This window comes from Scyliorhinus canicula, chromosome 9 (genome assembly GCF_902713615.1).
Source record: "Scyliorhinus canicula chromosome 9, sScyCan1.1, whole genome shotgun sequence".
In the NCBI taxonomy this organism is placed as follows: domain Eukaryota; kingdom Metazoa; phylum Chordata; class Chondrichthyes; order Carcharhiniformes; family Scyliorhinidae; genus Scyliorhinus; species Scyliorhinus canicula.
In genome coordinates this window covers 102650663-102665169 of record NC_052154.1, presented here as the reverse complement: position 1 = coordinate 102665169, position 14507 = coordinate 102650663, and the positions used below count along the sequence as shown (strand labels likewise).

Sequence of the window (14507 nt, the reverse complement as noted above, 5' to 3'; positions counted from 1 at the left end):
TCTGTTCATCCACACACACTGACTGACCCCCTGACCATCCACACACACACAGACTGTCTTCTTGTCCATCCACAGACACTGACTGACCCCCTGTCCATCCATACACACTGACTGTCCCCTATCCATCTACACACACTGACTGACCACCATTGTCCATCTCTGCACATTGACGGACCCCCTGTCCATCTACACACACACTGACTGCCTCCAGTCCATCCACACACACTGACTGACCCCATGTCCATCCACACACTTACTGTCCCCCTGTTCATCCACACACACTTACTGTAAACCTGTTATCCACACACTGACTAACCCCCTGTCAATACACACACTGACTGACCCCCTGTCCATCCACACAATGACTCACCCTCTGTCCATCCACATACATTGACTGACCCGCAGTCCATCAACACACGCTGACTGACTCGTTGTCATACCAAACACAATACCTGTCCCGCTGCCCATCCATACATACTGCCCGTCCAACTGTTATCCACACACACTGACTGACCCCGTCAATCCACACACTCACTGACTGTCTCCCTGTCCATCCACACACACTGACTGACCCCTTGTCCATCCACACACACAGACTGTCATCTTGTCCATCCATACACACTGACTGATGACCTGTCCATCCACACACACTGACTGTCCCCCTGTCCATCCACACACACTGACTGTACCCCCGTCCTTCCACAGACACAGACTGTCCCCCTGTTCATACACACACTGACTGACCCCCTGTCAATCCACAGACACAGACTGTCCCACTGTCCATCCACACACTGACTGACCCCCTGTTCATACACACACTGACTGACCCCCTGTCAATCCACAGACACAGACTGTCCCACTGTCCATCCACAGACACAGACTGTCCCCCTGTTCATACACACACTGACTGACCCCCTGTCAATCCACAGACACAGACTGTCCCGCTGTCCATCCACACACACTGACTGACCCCTCTGTCCATCCACACCCACTGACTGACCCCCTGCCTATCCACAGACACAGACTGTCCCACTGTCCATCCACACACACTGACTGACCCCTCTGTCCATCCACACCCACTGACTGACCCCCCCTGTCCATCCACAGACACAGACTCTCCCCCTGTCCATCCACACATGCTGAATGACCGCCTGTCTATCCACACACACAGACTGTCCCGCTGTCCATCCACACACACTGACTGACCCCCATTGTCTATCTCTACACACTGACGGACCCCCATCCATTCATACAGACACTGACTGTCCCCCTGTTCATCCACACACACTGACTGTACCCCCGTCCTTCCACAGACACAGACTGTCCCCCTGTTCATACACACACTGACTGACCCCCTGTCAATCCACAGACACAGACTGTCCCACTGTCCATCCACAGACACAGACTGTCCCCCTGTTCATACACACACTGACTGACCCCCTGTCAATCCACAGACACAGACTGTCCCGCTGTCCATCCACACACACTGACTGACCCCTCTGTCCATCCACACCCACTGACTGACCCCCTGCCTATCCACAGACACAGACTGTCCCACTGTCCATCCACACACACTGACTGACCCCTCTGTCCATCCACACCCACTGACTGACCCCCCCTGTCCATCCACAGACACAGACTCTCCCCCTGTCCATCCACACATGCTGAATGACCGCCTGTCTATCCACACACACAGACTGTCCCGCTGTCCATCCACACACACTGACTGACCCCCATTGTCTATCTCTACACACTGACGGACCCCCATCCATTCATACAGACACTGACTGTCCCCCTGTTCATCCACACACACTGACTGACCCCCTGTCCATCCAAAGACACTGACTGACCCCATGTCCATCCACACACTGACTGACCCCCTGTCCATCCACACAATGACTCACCCTCTGTCCATCCACATACATTGACTGACCCGCAGTCCATCAACACACGCTGACTGACTCGTTGTCATACCAAACACAATACCTGTCCCGCTGCCCATCCATACATACTGCCCGTCCAACTGTTATCCACACACACTGACTGACCCCGTCAATCCACACACTCACTGACTGTCTCCCTGTCCATCCACACACACTGACTGACCCCTTGTCCATCCACACACACAGACTGTCATCTTGTCCATCCATACACACTGACTGATGACCTGTCCATCCACACACACTGACTGTCCCCCTGTCCATCCACACACACTGACTGTACCCCCGTCCTTCCACAGACACAGACTGTCCCCCTGTTCATACACACACTGACTGACCCCCTGTCAATCCACAGACACAGACTGTCCCGCTGTCCATCCACACACAGTGACTGACACCTCTGTCCATCCACACCCACTGACTGACCCCCTGCCTATCCACAGACACAGACTGTCCCACTGTCCATCCACACACACTGACTGACCCCTCTGTCCATCCACACCCACTGACTGACCCCCCCTGTCCATCCACAGACACAGACTCTCCCCCTGTCCATCCACACATGCTGAATGACCGCCTGTCTATCCACACACACAGACTGTCCCGCTGTCCATCCACACACTGACTGACCCCCATTGTCCATCTCTACACACTGACGGACCCCCATCCATTCATACAGATACTGACTGTCCCCCTGTTCATCCACACACACTGACTGACCCCCTGTCCATCCAAAGACACTGACTGACCCCATGTCCATCCACACACTGACTGACCCCCTGTCCATCCACACAATGACTCACCTTCTGTCCATCCACATACATTGACTGTCCCCATGTCCATCCACACTCTGACTGACCCCCGGTCCATCCACACACACTTACTGACCCCCTGTCCATCCACACACACTGACTGACCCCCTGTTCAAACACACACTGAATGACCCCCCGTTCATCCACACACACTGACTGACCCCCAATCCATCCACACACTGACTGACCCCCTGTCCATCCACACACTGACTGTCCCCCTATCCATCCACACACTGACTGTCCCCATGTCCATCCACACTCTGACTGACCCCCGGTCCATCCACACACACTTACTGACCCCCTGTCCATCCACACACACTGACTGACCTGTCCATCCACACACTGACTGACCCCCTGTCCATCCACACACACACTGACTGACCCCTGTCCATCCACACACACTGACTGACCCCCTGTCCATCCACACACACTGACTGACCCCCTGTCCATCCAAAGACACTGACTGACCCCATGTCCATCCACACACTGACTGACCCCCTGTCCATCCACACTGATTGACCCCCTGTCCATCCACACACACACTGACTGACCCCCTGTCCATCCACACACACTGACTGACCCCCTGTCCATCCATACACACACTGACTGACCCCCTGTCCATCCACACACACTGACTGACCCCCTGTTCATCCACAGGTGCTGGTTTAGCTCACCAGGCTAAATCACTGGCTTTTAAAGCAGACCAAGCAGGCCAGCAGCACGGTTCGATTCCCGTACCAGCCTCCCCGGACAGGCGCCGGAATGTGGCGACTAGGGGCTTTTCACAGTAACTTCATTGAAGCCTAGTCGTGACAATAAGCAATTTTCGTTTTATTTTTCATTTCATTTCATTTTCATTTTCATTTCATTTTCATTTCATTTCACATACTGACTGTCCCTCTGTTCATCCACACACGCTGACTGACCCCCTGTCCATCCAGACACGCTGACTGACCCCCTGTCCATCCACACACGCTGACTGACCCCCGTCCATCCACACATTGACTGTCCCCCTGTCCATTCACACCCATTGACTGAATCCTTGTCCATCCACACACACTGACTGACCCCATGTCCATCCACACAAACTGACTGACCCCATGTCCATCCACACACACACAGACTTTCCCTCTGTCCATTTACACATATGGACCGTTCCCCTGTCCATCCACACACTGACTGACCCCCTGCCCATCCATACACACACTGACTGACCCCCTGTCCATCCACACACACACAGACTTTCCCTCTGTCCATTTACACATACGGACCGTTCCCCTGTCTATCCACACACAGACTTCCCCCCTCTCCATCCTGTTGAAGTTAAGAAGCTACTAACATTGATATCTTGGCCCTCACAGAAGCGTTTTGACCATTTATTTCCTCTGAACAGTAGGGAATTGCTGAGATGAATTTTCATCTTCAACATCTGGGCAGTAATTTGGTCACACCCAAAAGTAAAACCTACAGATCCAACAGCCAGATTTCTGTCTGTATGCCCACAAAAGTCTTTCGGACAGGAAGTTTGGGAAAGGAACGAACTCAAAATTAGAGGGAAAATGCTATTTCTAAGTTGTAACTTATTGATGAGCATGTTTCTGCTTGGGTTAAACTGTGGGCATCACAGGCTATTTGCGACCCATAGATTGCCCTGGTACTTATGTTATATATATACAAATATATAGAGTATGAATTATTTTACTGCTTCACTTACATAGCTCCATTGATGGCCACAATTTTGGATGTCATATAAATCACGATATCCTTGATTGTTGTTGTGATGTAATGTATCTTCGGGTGCTCCTTGGAGATTTTACGTTTAATTTCAATGGAGAAATCTTTATAGAGTGGATTACAGTCAGACACAAAATTATAGTCACAAGTTCCAGGAAACTTATAAACATCTCCATCGAAGCTCTTAAAGTGATTGTTTCCCCAGGTGCTGCAGACATGATCCCTGTGATTCGGTAATCTGGCTGAAAAATACAACCTCTAAAAATTAACAATGAAGGAGAAAACCACAGACTGAAAAATTGCAGTAGTTTGGACTCTAATTTACGAAATGAGATTAAGTAAAATAAAACTGTTCTCTAGCTTTTCATTATGTCTATTTCTCATCCTTTATAAATCTATAATATTTACAGTGCCAAATCAAACAGATTATTGCTATCCTGAAAAAGGGTAATTGTTCCCAATGTTTCATACTCACCATGTTTGATTTCAACACAGAAAGTATAAGAAACAGCCCAGCTCAGAATCCCTATACTCCACAGATTCCACGGCCCCATGGTGGACCGGGTTCAGTGAAGGCAAACTTGAAATCTTACCTCACACGGAGTTCACACCTTTTAAGCCATCTGCCCAGGCCATAAAATTTTATATGAGGTGTGGTTATCAATTCTTACTTTTAATGTACATGTATGGTAGCTTTAAATATATTGGGTGGATCTTACCATGGAAATCTGTGCATTTGACATCTGTTTCACTGACTGCAGTACATCCTGGGTTTCAGGGATTGCTGCTTGTGCGAGTGTACCAGTGATAAAGTAACATAGCTTATGATCAGTAAATGTAGACCAAGGTACAATGTGCACAAAAAATGCGACATTATAGTTATCCAAAAATAATGTAGTCTGTCCATATAAGCCACACAATGGCGGGTACAGTTGATGCTGTCACATAATGACAGTCCATGCATGTAACTTCAATGCTACCTGAGAAGAGTAAAATTGCCATCTAATTATCCAGGTGACATTGTGACATATTCTGTTCATGTAACTCTGTAATAAAGTTGGACGACACGTTGTGCAGTAGTTAGCACTGGGACTATGGCATTGAGGACCCGGGTTTGAATCCCAGCCATGGGTCACTGTCTGTGTGGAGTTTGCACATTCTCCCCGTGTCTGCGTGGGTTTCATCCCCACAACCCAAGATGTGCAGGTTAGGTGGATTGGCCACACTAAACTGGCCCTTAATTGGAAAAAAAACAATGAGTACGCTAAATTTGTATTGTAAAAAACTCTGTAATAAAGTTATACATTGTAACAACACAAATTGGTTATCCACATAACACTGGGGCTAATTATTCACATAACATTGTTAATATTGTTTTAAATATGTATTTTCACAATTCATGGGCTGGATTCTTCGTTTTTGGGACTATGTCCCCATGCCGTTGTGAAACAGAAAAACTGGCGTCAAAAGGCAACAGATTCGCAGCCTTGCAGTCAGCTGTCGTGGAGGCTTGCAGCCCCAGCTGCCGATACGGCCCCTGCACTTCCGGGTTCGAGACCGCGCATGCGCATGGCGGCAGCCTCCAGTAGCCGCACCGTGCTCCATGGCGGACTCAGCCCGTAGACCTAGTGCCCCTGATCGGCCGCTCGCCTGACCCGGACCACCTGAACAAAAAAGGCCCAGTCCCGAATGAAGCCCCCCTGCCCGCCGATCGGCCCTCCCCCGACTGCAGTGGCCCTAGACCAGGGGTGGGCCAACTTTTCCGTGCAAGGGCCACATTCAGAAATTCACAATTTTAAAGGGCTGCATAGTATTAATAGTCCCGGTTATAACCAATTAGCGTGCGGCATATACCTCAGCGCTTCCCCCGGCGGCATCCTGCCTTTAGCCCTCTTTATCTCTACTTTTCAAAAATTGCGCTTCACCCGGTTATGATTCTGGGCGCATCATGCAGAACATAGAACAGTACAGCACAGAACAGGCCCTTCGGCCCTCGATGTTGTGCCGAGCAATGATCACCCTACTCAAGTCAACGTATGCACCCTATACCAGTAACCCAACAGCCCCCCCCCTTAACCTTATAAAACAAAAAATTTAAAAAAAAATTAAAAAAAAAATTTTTTTTTTTTAATGACTTGATCTTGGTGGGCCGCATAAAGACCTTTGGCGGGCTGCATGCGGCCCACGGGCTGTAGTTTGCCCACCCCTGCCCTAGACTGAGTCTGCAGCCACCACGCAGGTATCACAGACAATGGGACCATGAGTGGTCCACGCTGTCGGGAAATTAGCCGGATTAGCCGGGGACGGAGAATAGTGTGGCAGGCCTCAGGTTGTGGATAATCAGCGCAGCGTCCTCCCCAAGTACGCCGTTTTTCCAAGGGTGGAGAATTGTGGAACCGGCGCCAGGCCCGATTTCATGCGGGAAACTGGATTCTCTGCCCCGTCGCTGAACGTGATTTCGGCATCGGGGTGCGGAGAATCCAGCTCCATAAGTGTTTAAAAACATAAGTTTTAGTTTGGTGATTGATATGTTCAAATGTAAGATAAGTAGACTCCTGAGGCAGGATTCTCCGACCCCCGCCGGGTCGGAGAATTGCCGGGGGCCAGCGTCAATCCCGAATTCTCCGTTACCAGAGATTCGGCGGGGGCGGGATTGAAGTCTGTTTACCAGTTTCTCAAATCAGGGCCAGGATTCTCCCTACCCGGCGGGGGCCAAAGTCCCGCCGCTGTCAAGCCTCTCCCGCCGGCGTGGATCAAACCACCTACCTTACTGGCGGGAGCAGATGACGCGAGCGGGCTCCGAGGTCCTGAGGGGGGCGCGGGGCGATCTGGCACCGGGAGGTGCCCCCACGGTGGCCTGGCCCGCGATCGGGGCCCACCGATCGGCGGGCGAGCCTGTGCCTTGGGGGCACTCTTTTCCTTCCGCCTTCGCCGTGGTATTCACCATGGCGGAGGTGGAAGTGACCCCCTCCCCTGCGCATGCGCGGGGTTGACGTCAGCAACTGCTGACGCTCCGGCGCATGCGCGGACTTCTGCCGGCCGGCGAAGTCCCTTCGGCCTTGGCTGGCGTGGTGCCAAAGGTCGTCCACGCCAGCCGGCGGAGCGCCAACCACTCCGGCGCGGTCCTAGCCCCTCAATGTTAGGGCTTGGCCCCTAAAGTTGGGGAGGCTTCCGCACCTTTGGAGCGGCCTGACACCAGAGTGGTTCACGCCACTCCATCATGCCGGGTCCCCCCGTCCTGCCAGGTAGGGGAGAATCCCGGCCCTGATTTGAGAAACTGGTAAACAGACTTTAAGTAATTGCAAATCAAAGGGATGACCTGCATTAATTTTACATGGTCATTGTCGGACTGCAGTCGGAGCTAGCTGGCAACGTATTTATTCTGCCGGGTGTACGGCCTAAACTGTGATGTGCAGCTCCTGTTCCTAGACCTGAGGGGTCTTCATATTTCCTTGCAGGCGCTGCCCAGCTTTTACCAAGACCTGCTCAAAGTCTGGAACATGGTCACCTCATATCGCAGCTCTCCCCCATCTGGAGTAGCAGCTGTCGCCAGGGAGCCCCTACTCATGAATCCGCATCGCCACCAACGTCACTTTGGGTGGCTGAAGGAAAGACAGGCGTAGCTGCTGGGTGACCAGAATCCGGGATGTGCTGGGTGATGGAGGAATGGGCTGGATGACACCACGCTAATTGGCACATCGCGCAGCGGTGCATGTCCAGCTCGTGGCCAATACCATGCATGACCTCAAAATGGTCATGCTTGGACCCGACACCACTCATGGTCTCAAGGATGCGTAGGGGGAGAGCTGCGATATGTCTTGCACCCATTGGATCTACCGAGGCCCTGGGATCTAACCCCTTTGCCTTGGAGACCTCGGGTGAGTAGCATTCAGTGCTGGTCCCCACAAACGGGGACCATATGGAACGGCACTTGGGGGGGGGGGGGGGGGTTCTCCCAAGGGATCTGAGGTCCTCTGGGTAGGGTGCTGCCCTGGTACTGCCACCCTGTCGCTGACAGTCTGGCACCCTTGCTGGCAGGGGCACTGCAAGGGTGCCAAGCTGGCATTTTCCTTTGCAGGGGATCGCGTTCTGTGCGCGTGAGGTTGGATGCGGTGGAGGCGAGGGCTGTGGACCTCCATATAAGTGGGTTGGGGCTTTGACGGCCGTGTTGGGGGGTAGAGAAATCGGGACTCCATTTCTAAACAACGTCCTGATCTCTCACTGCACTGAGGAGTTCTGACAAGCGGAGCTTCTCAGTGTAGGAAACGGGACTAAGTGCAGCCTCGGCGGGCGTTTCCCGCTAAGGACCCAATTTGCAACAAAGCCCTGATAGATAGCATGGTGGTTCTCAGAACTACAGCCGGGAAATATCTGGCTAAATGTGCTCGGGGTCATGGGACTTCGTTGCAATTTGGTTTTATCGCATTCCCAGTCCTGTCCTCACTTGAGCCAAGGCTTTGTTATCGCCTCATATTTCCACAACACAATCTACACCTGTAACTCCCCAATCTTATTTATTATGCTCTCTTCAATCATGCACACTAACCCTGATTTGAACGCCATTACTTTCTCACTTACTCTGACTTCACCTATTAATTTACTAATCTCTAATCTAGTGTTATTTGTCTCTCCCAGTACTTTGGCTTTGATTTTTATGTCATCATTGGCTACAGGAATAGTGCCAGAGGATTGGAGGGTAGCAAATGTGGTCCCTTGGTTCAAGAAGGGGAGTAGAGATAACCCCAGTAACTATAGGCCGGTGAGCCTCACGTCTGTTGTGGGTAAAGTCTTGGAGAGGATTATAAAAGATACGATTTATAATCATCTAGATAGGAATAATATGATTAGGGATAGTCAGCATGGTTTTGTGAAGGGTAGGTCATGCCTCACAAACCTTATCGAGTTCTTTGAGAAGGTGACTGAACAGGTAGACGAGGGTAGAGCAGTTGATGTGGTGTATATGGATTTCAGTAAAGCGTTTGATAAGGTTCCCCACGGTCGGCTATTGCAGAAAATACGGAGGCTGGGGATTGAGGGTGATTTAGAGATGTGGATCAGAAATTGGCTAGTTGAAAGAAGACAGAGGGTGGTGGTTGATGGCAAATGTTCAGAATGGAGTTCAGTTACGAGTGGCGTACCACAAGGATCTGTTCTGGGGCCGTTGCTGTTTGTCATTTTTATAAATGACCTAGAGGAGGGCACAGAAGGTTGCGTGAGTAAATTTGCAGACGACACTAAAGTCGGTGGAGTTGTAGACAGTGTCGAAGGATGTTGCAGGTTACAGAGGGACATAGATAAGCTGCAGAGCTGGGCTGAGAGGTGGCAAATGGAGTTTAATGTAGAGAAGTGTGAGGTGATTCACTTTGGAAAGAAAAACAGGAATGCGGAATATTTGGCTAATGGTAAAATTCTTGGCAGTGTGGATGAGCAGAGGGATCTCGGTGTCCATGTACATAGATCCCTGAAAGTTGCCACCCAGGTTGATAGGGTTGTGAAGAAGGCCTATGGTGTGTTGGCCTTTATTGGTAGAGGGATTGAGTTCCGGAGCCATGAGGTCATGTTGCAGCTGTACAAAACTCTGGTACGGCCGCATTTGGAGTATTGCGTACAGTTCTGGTCGCCTCATTATAGGAAGGACGTGGAAGCTTTGGAACGGGTGCAGAGGAGATTTACCAGGATGTTGCCTGGTATGGAGGGAAAATCTTATGAGGAAAGGCTGATGGACTTGAGGTTGTTCTCGTTAGAGAGAAGAAGGTTAAGAGGTGACTTAATAGAGGCATACAAAATGATCAGAGGGTTAGATAGGATGGACAGTGAGAGCCTTCTCCCGCGGATGGAGGTGGCTAGCACGAGGGGACATAGCCTTAAATTGAGGGGTAATAGATATAGGACAGACGTCAGAGGTAGGTTTTTTACGCAAAGAGTGGTGAGGCCGTGGAATGCCCTACCTGCAACAGTAGTGACCTTGCCAACATTGAGGGCATTTAAAAGTTTATTGGATAAGCATATGGATGATAATGGCATAGTGTAGGTTAGATGGCCTTTAGTTTTTGACTTCCCATGTCGGTGCAACATCGTGGGCCGAAGGGCCTGTACTGCGCTGTATCGTTCTATGTTCTATGTTTGTGCTTCCTGGTATTCCATTCTAATATTTCCTCTTGGTGCCATCTTCCCTATAGCCAATCCCATTGTCCCAGGAATCTAAAGCCCTCCCTCCTGCACTATCTTTCCAGTCACAAATTCATCTGCCTTATCTTCCTATTTCTGTATACACTTGCATGTGGCACTGTGGTAATCCGGAGACTACAATATTTGAGATCCTGCTTATGAATTTTCTTGCCTTGCTCCCTAAATTCTGATTGCAGGACCCCATCTTCCTTCCTACCAAAGTCTTTGGTACCAATGTGAACCATGATCTCCGGCTGTTCAACTTCCCCCAGCAGAATATCCTGCTGCCACTCCATGACATCCTTGCCGCTGGCAATATACCACCCTGGAGTCACATATACAGCCTCAGAAACACCTGTCTGTTCTCCTAAGTAATAAATCCCCTATCGCTATTCCATTTCCTTTCTTCTGCCTCCTCTCCTGTACAGCTGTGCTGCTCATGGTGCCACATACCTAGTTCTGAGTGCACTCCGCTGAGTAATCAACACCCTCACCAGCTTCCAAAATGAAAAACCGTTTTCTGAGGAAGACCCACAGGATTCCTGCATTCCCTGCCTGGTTCTCCTGGATGGCCTGGTGGTCACCCATTCCCTCTCTGCCTCCAGGCTCTTAAGCTGGGGTGTGACCACCCTTTTGGAACATGTGATCCACATAGTTCTCAGCCTCGCGGATGCACTACAGTGACTCTAGCTGCCACTCGAGCTCTGAAACCTGGAGCTCTTCCTGTTTCTGTAGCTGGCAGCACTTCCTGCACATACGGCCATTTAGGACATTGATAGCGTCCATGACTTTGCACATCTTTGACAAAGCCTTTTGATAAACTGACCTAATATCTCCTTAGGTGGCTTGGTGTCACATTTTGGTTTATCGTGTCCTGTCAAGTGCCTTAAGACTTTTCACTACATTGAATACACTATCTAAATATAATTTGTTGTTGCATTTATGTTCCATAAGGTGAGAGTGCTAGTGCTCATGAACAGAATACTTACTGACTTACTCATCTTGGTCAAGCTGACAACCTGCAACTGCATATACACACTTCATTCCACACACATACTATCCCAGTGAACGAGATGGCAACAGCGCGAGCAGCTCCATGCTTCACTGATGCCGAGCTGAAGACCCTCCTGGACACAGTGGAGGGGAGGCAGCTGACCCTGACCCTCGGCCTGGGAATGGCCGGGTGTCCTGGCATTTGAGGCCATTAGCTACCCACTCCCTGGGCTGCATGCGTCGGACTGTCTCACAGTGCTGTTTTCCATTTGCAGTCCCCCTCGCAGGAGAAAGCCACCCATAACCGCCGGAAAACTGGAGGGAGATCGCTGGACATGCGGCCCCTCACAATGGCAGAGCAGAGGGTTTTGGACATAGTCTGCAGCCCGGAGGAAAGGGTGGTTGCTGGATGGAGTTCGGCCACCCACGAGGAAATAAGACCCAGCTGAGTTGTGGTTCCCCGCGCCACGTGTGTCCAACCCCCCCCCCCCCCCCCCCCCCAGGGGATGGACAGGGGGTCAGTCAGCGTGTGTGGATGAACAGAGGGACAGTCAGTATGTGAAATGAAATGAAAATGAAATGAAAATGAATGGAAATGAAAAATGAAATGAAATGAAATGAAAATCGCTTATTGTCACAAGTAGGCTTCAATGAAGTTACTGTGAAAAGTCCCTAGTCGCCACATTCTGGCGCTTGTCCGGGGAGACTGGTACGGGAATCGAACCGTGCTGCTGGCCTGCTTTAAAAGCCAGCGATTTAGCCGAGTGAGCTAAACCAGCCCCTTGTGGTGTTCTTTGTGCTTCAGATCCTAGGGTGGTTGGCATAGTGTTCACAAAGAACACAACTAGCTTTTGTATTAAACAAAGCTAAATATTTAGTAGGCTTTTTGTTTTCTTTTTTGTAACCTTATTCTGTCATGTCGTACTTGTTCATCCATATTTGGAATTGTGATTTCTGGTCGAGTTGCACAAATTTTTCTTCCCATCAACATCTGGACGGGCGACAAACCTGATGACAATGGAGAAGCTCTGTATGTTAACAATGCTCACGTGAAATCTTTGTTGTCATGGACATCGACATTGAATTTACAGTGCAGAAGGAGGCCATTCGGCCCCTCGAGTGTGCACCAGCTCTTGGAAAGAGCACCCTACTTAAGTCCACACCTCCACCCTATCCCCGAAACCTTGAAACCCCATCTAACCTAAGGACAATTTAGCATGGCCAATCCACCTAACATGCACATCTTTGGACTGTGGGAGGAAACAGCAGCACCCGGAGGAAACCCTTGCAGACACGGGGAGAATTTCCAGATTCCGCACAAACAGTGGCCCAAGCAGGAATCGATCCTGGGACTCTGGCACTGTGAAGCCATAGTGCTAACCACTATGCTACCGTGTTGCCCACGGTGATCAACGGATTCCTACTTACAGGAGACAGTGCTTTGCTGAATAACTTCTTAACTATTCCAACGCCTTTCTCAGCTTTTCCATTGGATTGGGGGTGTAATACACTTGACGATATATGGTGGAAATGATAACTTTCTGAAAATTGTGGCTATTCCCAACTGGTAAAGCTAGGACCATTGTCGGAAGCAACTTTCAATGGAATTCCATGTCGAGCAAACACAGATTTTGCTGCCCTGATTACTGATCAAGTTGTTGAATCTCTGAGCATAATAACCTCAGGATAGTTAGAATAGTAGTCAATAATGACTAAATAATCATGTCCTTTGAAATAGTTTCAACCATGGATAAGTGACAACTTCATTTTCTTCAAAGCTTTCTTTACATTGTGCAGATTGATGCATCTGACAAATGCTGCATTCCTGTACATGATTGTTCACATCCTTGTTAATCCCAGGCCAGTACACAAATTGTCTTGCTCATCTGCGCCATTTTTCAATTCTTTGGTGCCCTTCATGTATCTGTTCCAAAATATATTTCCGTCGTAGGCAAGAGGGAATAACTATTCTATCTCCTTTAAGTAAGAATCCGTTAATCACAGTGAGGTCATCTTTTACACTACAAAAAAAAAACACAACAGCCATTGGCCCATCCTTCTGTCAGGTATTGGATTACCCTTTGGAGTGTCAAATTCTTCTCTGTTTCTTCTCGTATTGCTTGTAGCTTGTTGTCAGTCACTGTTAGCCCTTGTGTTTCCACAATGTGTACTATTTCTGATGCCGTGGTATCAACATTATTTATAGCTCTTGATAACGTATCAGCAACAACTAAGTCTTTTCCTGGCGTGTAGACTAGTGTGAAATCGTACATAGGCAGCTTCACCATCATTCTCTGAAGTCGTAGGGACATCTCGTTAAGGTCTTTCTTGATGATGTTGGCCACAGGTCTATGATCAGTTTCAACTACAATGTGTGGCAAACCATATATATAATCATGAAATTTGGTTATGCAGGTTAAGAGACCAGGGCATTCTTTTTCTATTTGCGCATACCGTTGTTCAGTTGGAGTCATCGAGCGAGATGCATAAGCTACAGATTTCCACAGATCATGATCATCTTTTTGAACTAGGACTGTGCCTATGCCCTGTTTGCTGGCATTGGTGGAGATTTTTGTTTCCCTTGTCGAGTCGTAAAACACTAAAACTGGAGTGTTGGTAAGAGCTGCTTTCATGTCATGCCACACAGCTCTCAAGGATTTTGGCAACTAAGGCTCGACAGTCAAAGCAGAAAGCTATGTACCTCCAACACGGTCTTTGGTAGATTGAGGGTTGGATTCTCTGACCCTGGGCCGGGTCGGAGGATTGCCGGGGGGAGGGGGGGTGAGGGGGACGCGATTCACACAACGCCACTCCGACGCTGGTTCGCCGATTCTCCAGGTGTCCATAGAAAGTCAACATT

At 49.6% G+C, this 14507-nt stretch overlaps 1 protein-coding gene across 1 annotated transcript in view; it reads right to left on the bottom strand.

Moving 5' to 3' along the window:
- Positions 1–5076, bottom strand: part of LOC119970928 (mucin-2-like) — a 254661-nt gene extending 249585 nt beyond the window's left edge. The window contains exons 1-2 of the mRNA XM_038806037.1: positions 4962–5076; positions 4467–4728 (exon numbers count right to left, since the gene is read on the bottom strand). Coding sequence (XP_038661965.1) covers positions 4467–4728; positions 4962–5040 — 341 coding nt within the window. The 5' untranslated portion in view covers positions 5041–5076. The remainder of the gene's footprint in view (positions 1–4466; positions 4729–4961) is intronic.
- Between the last annotated feature and the right edge of the window lie 9431 nt (positions 5077–14507).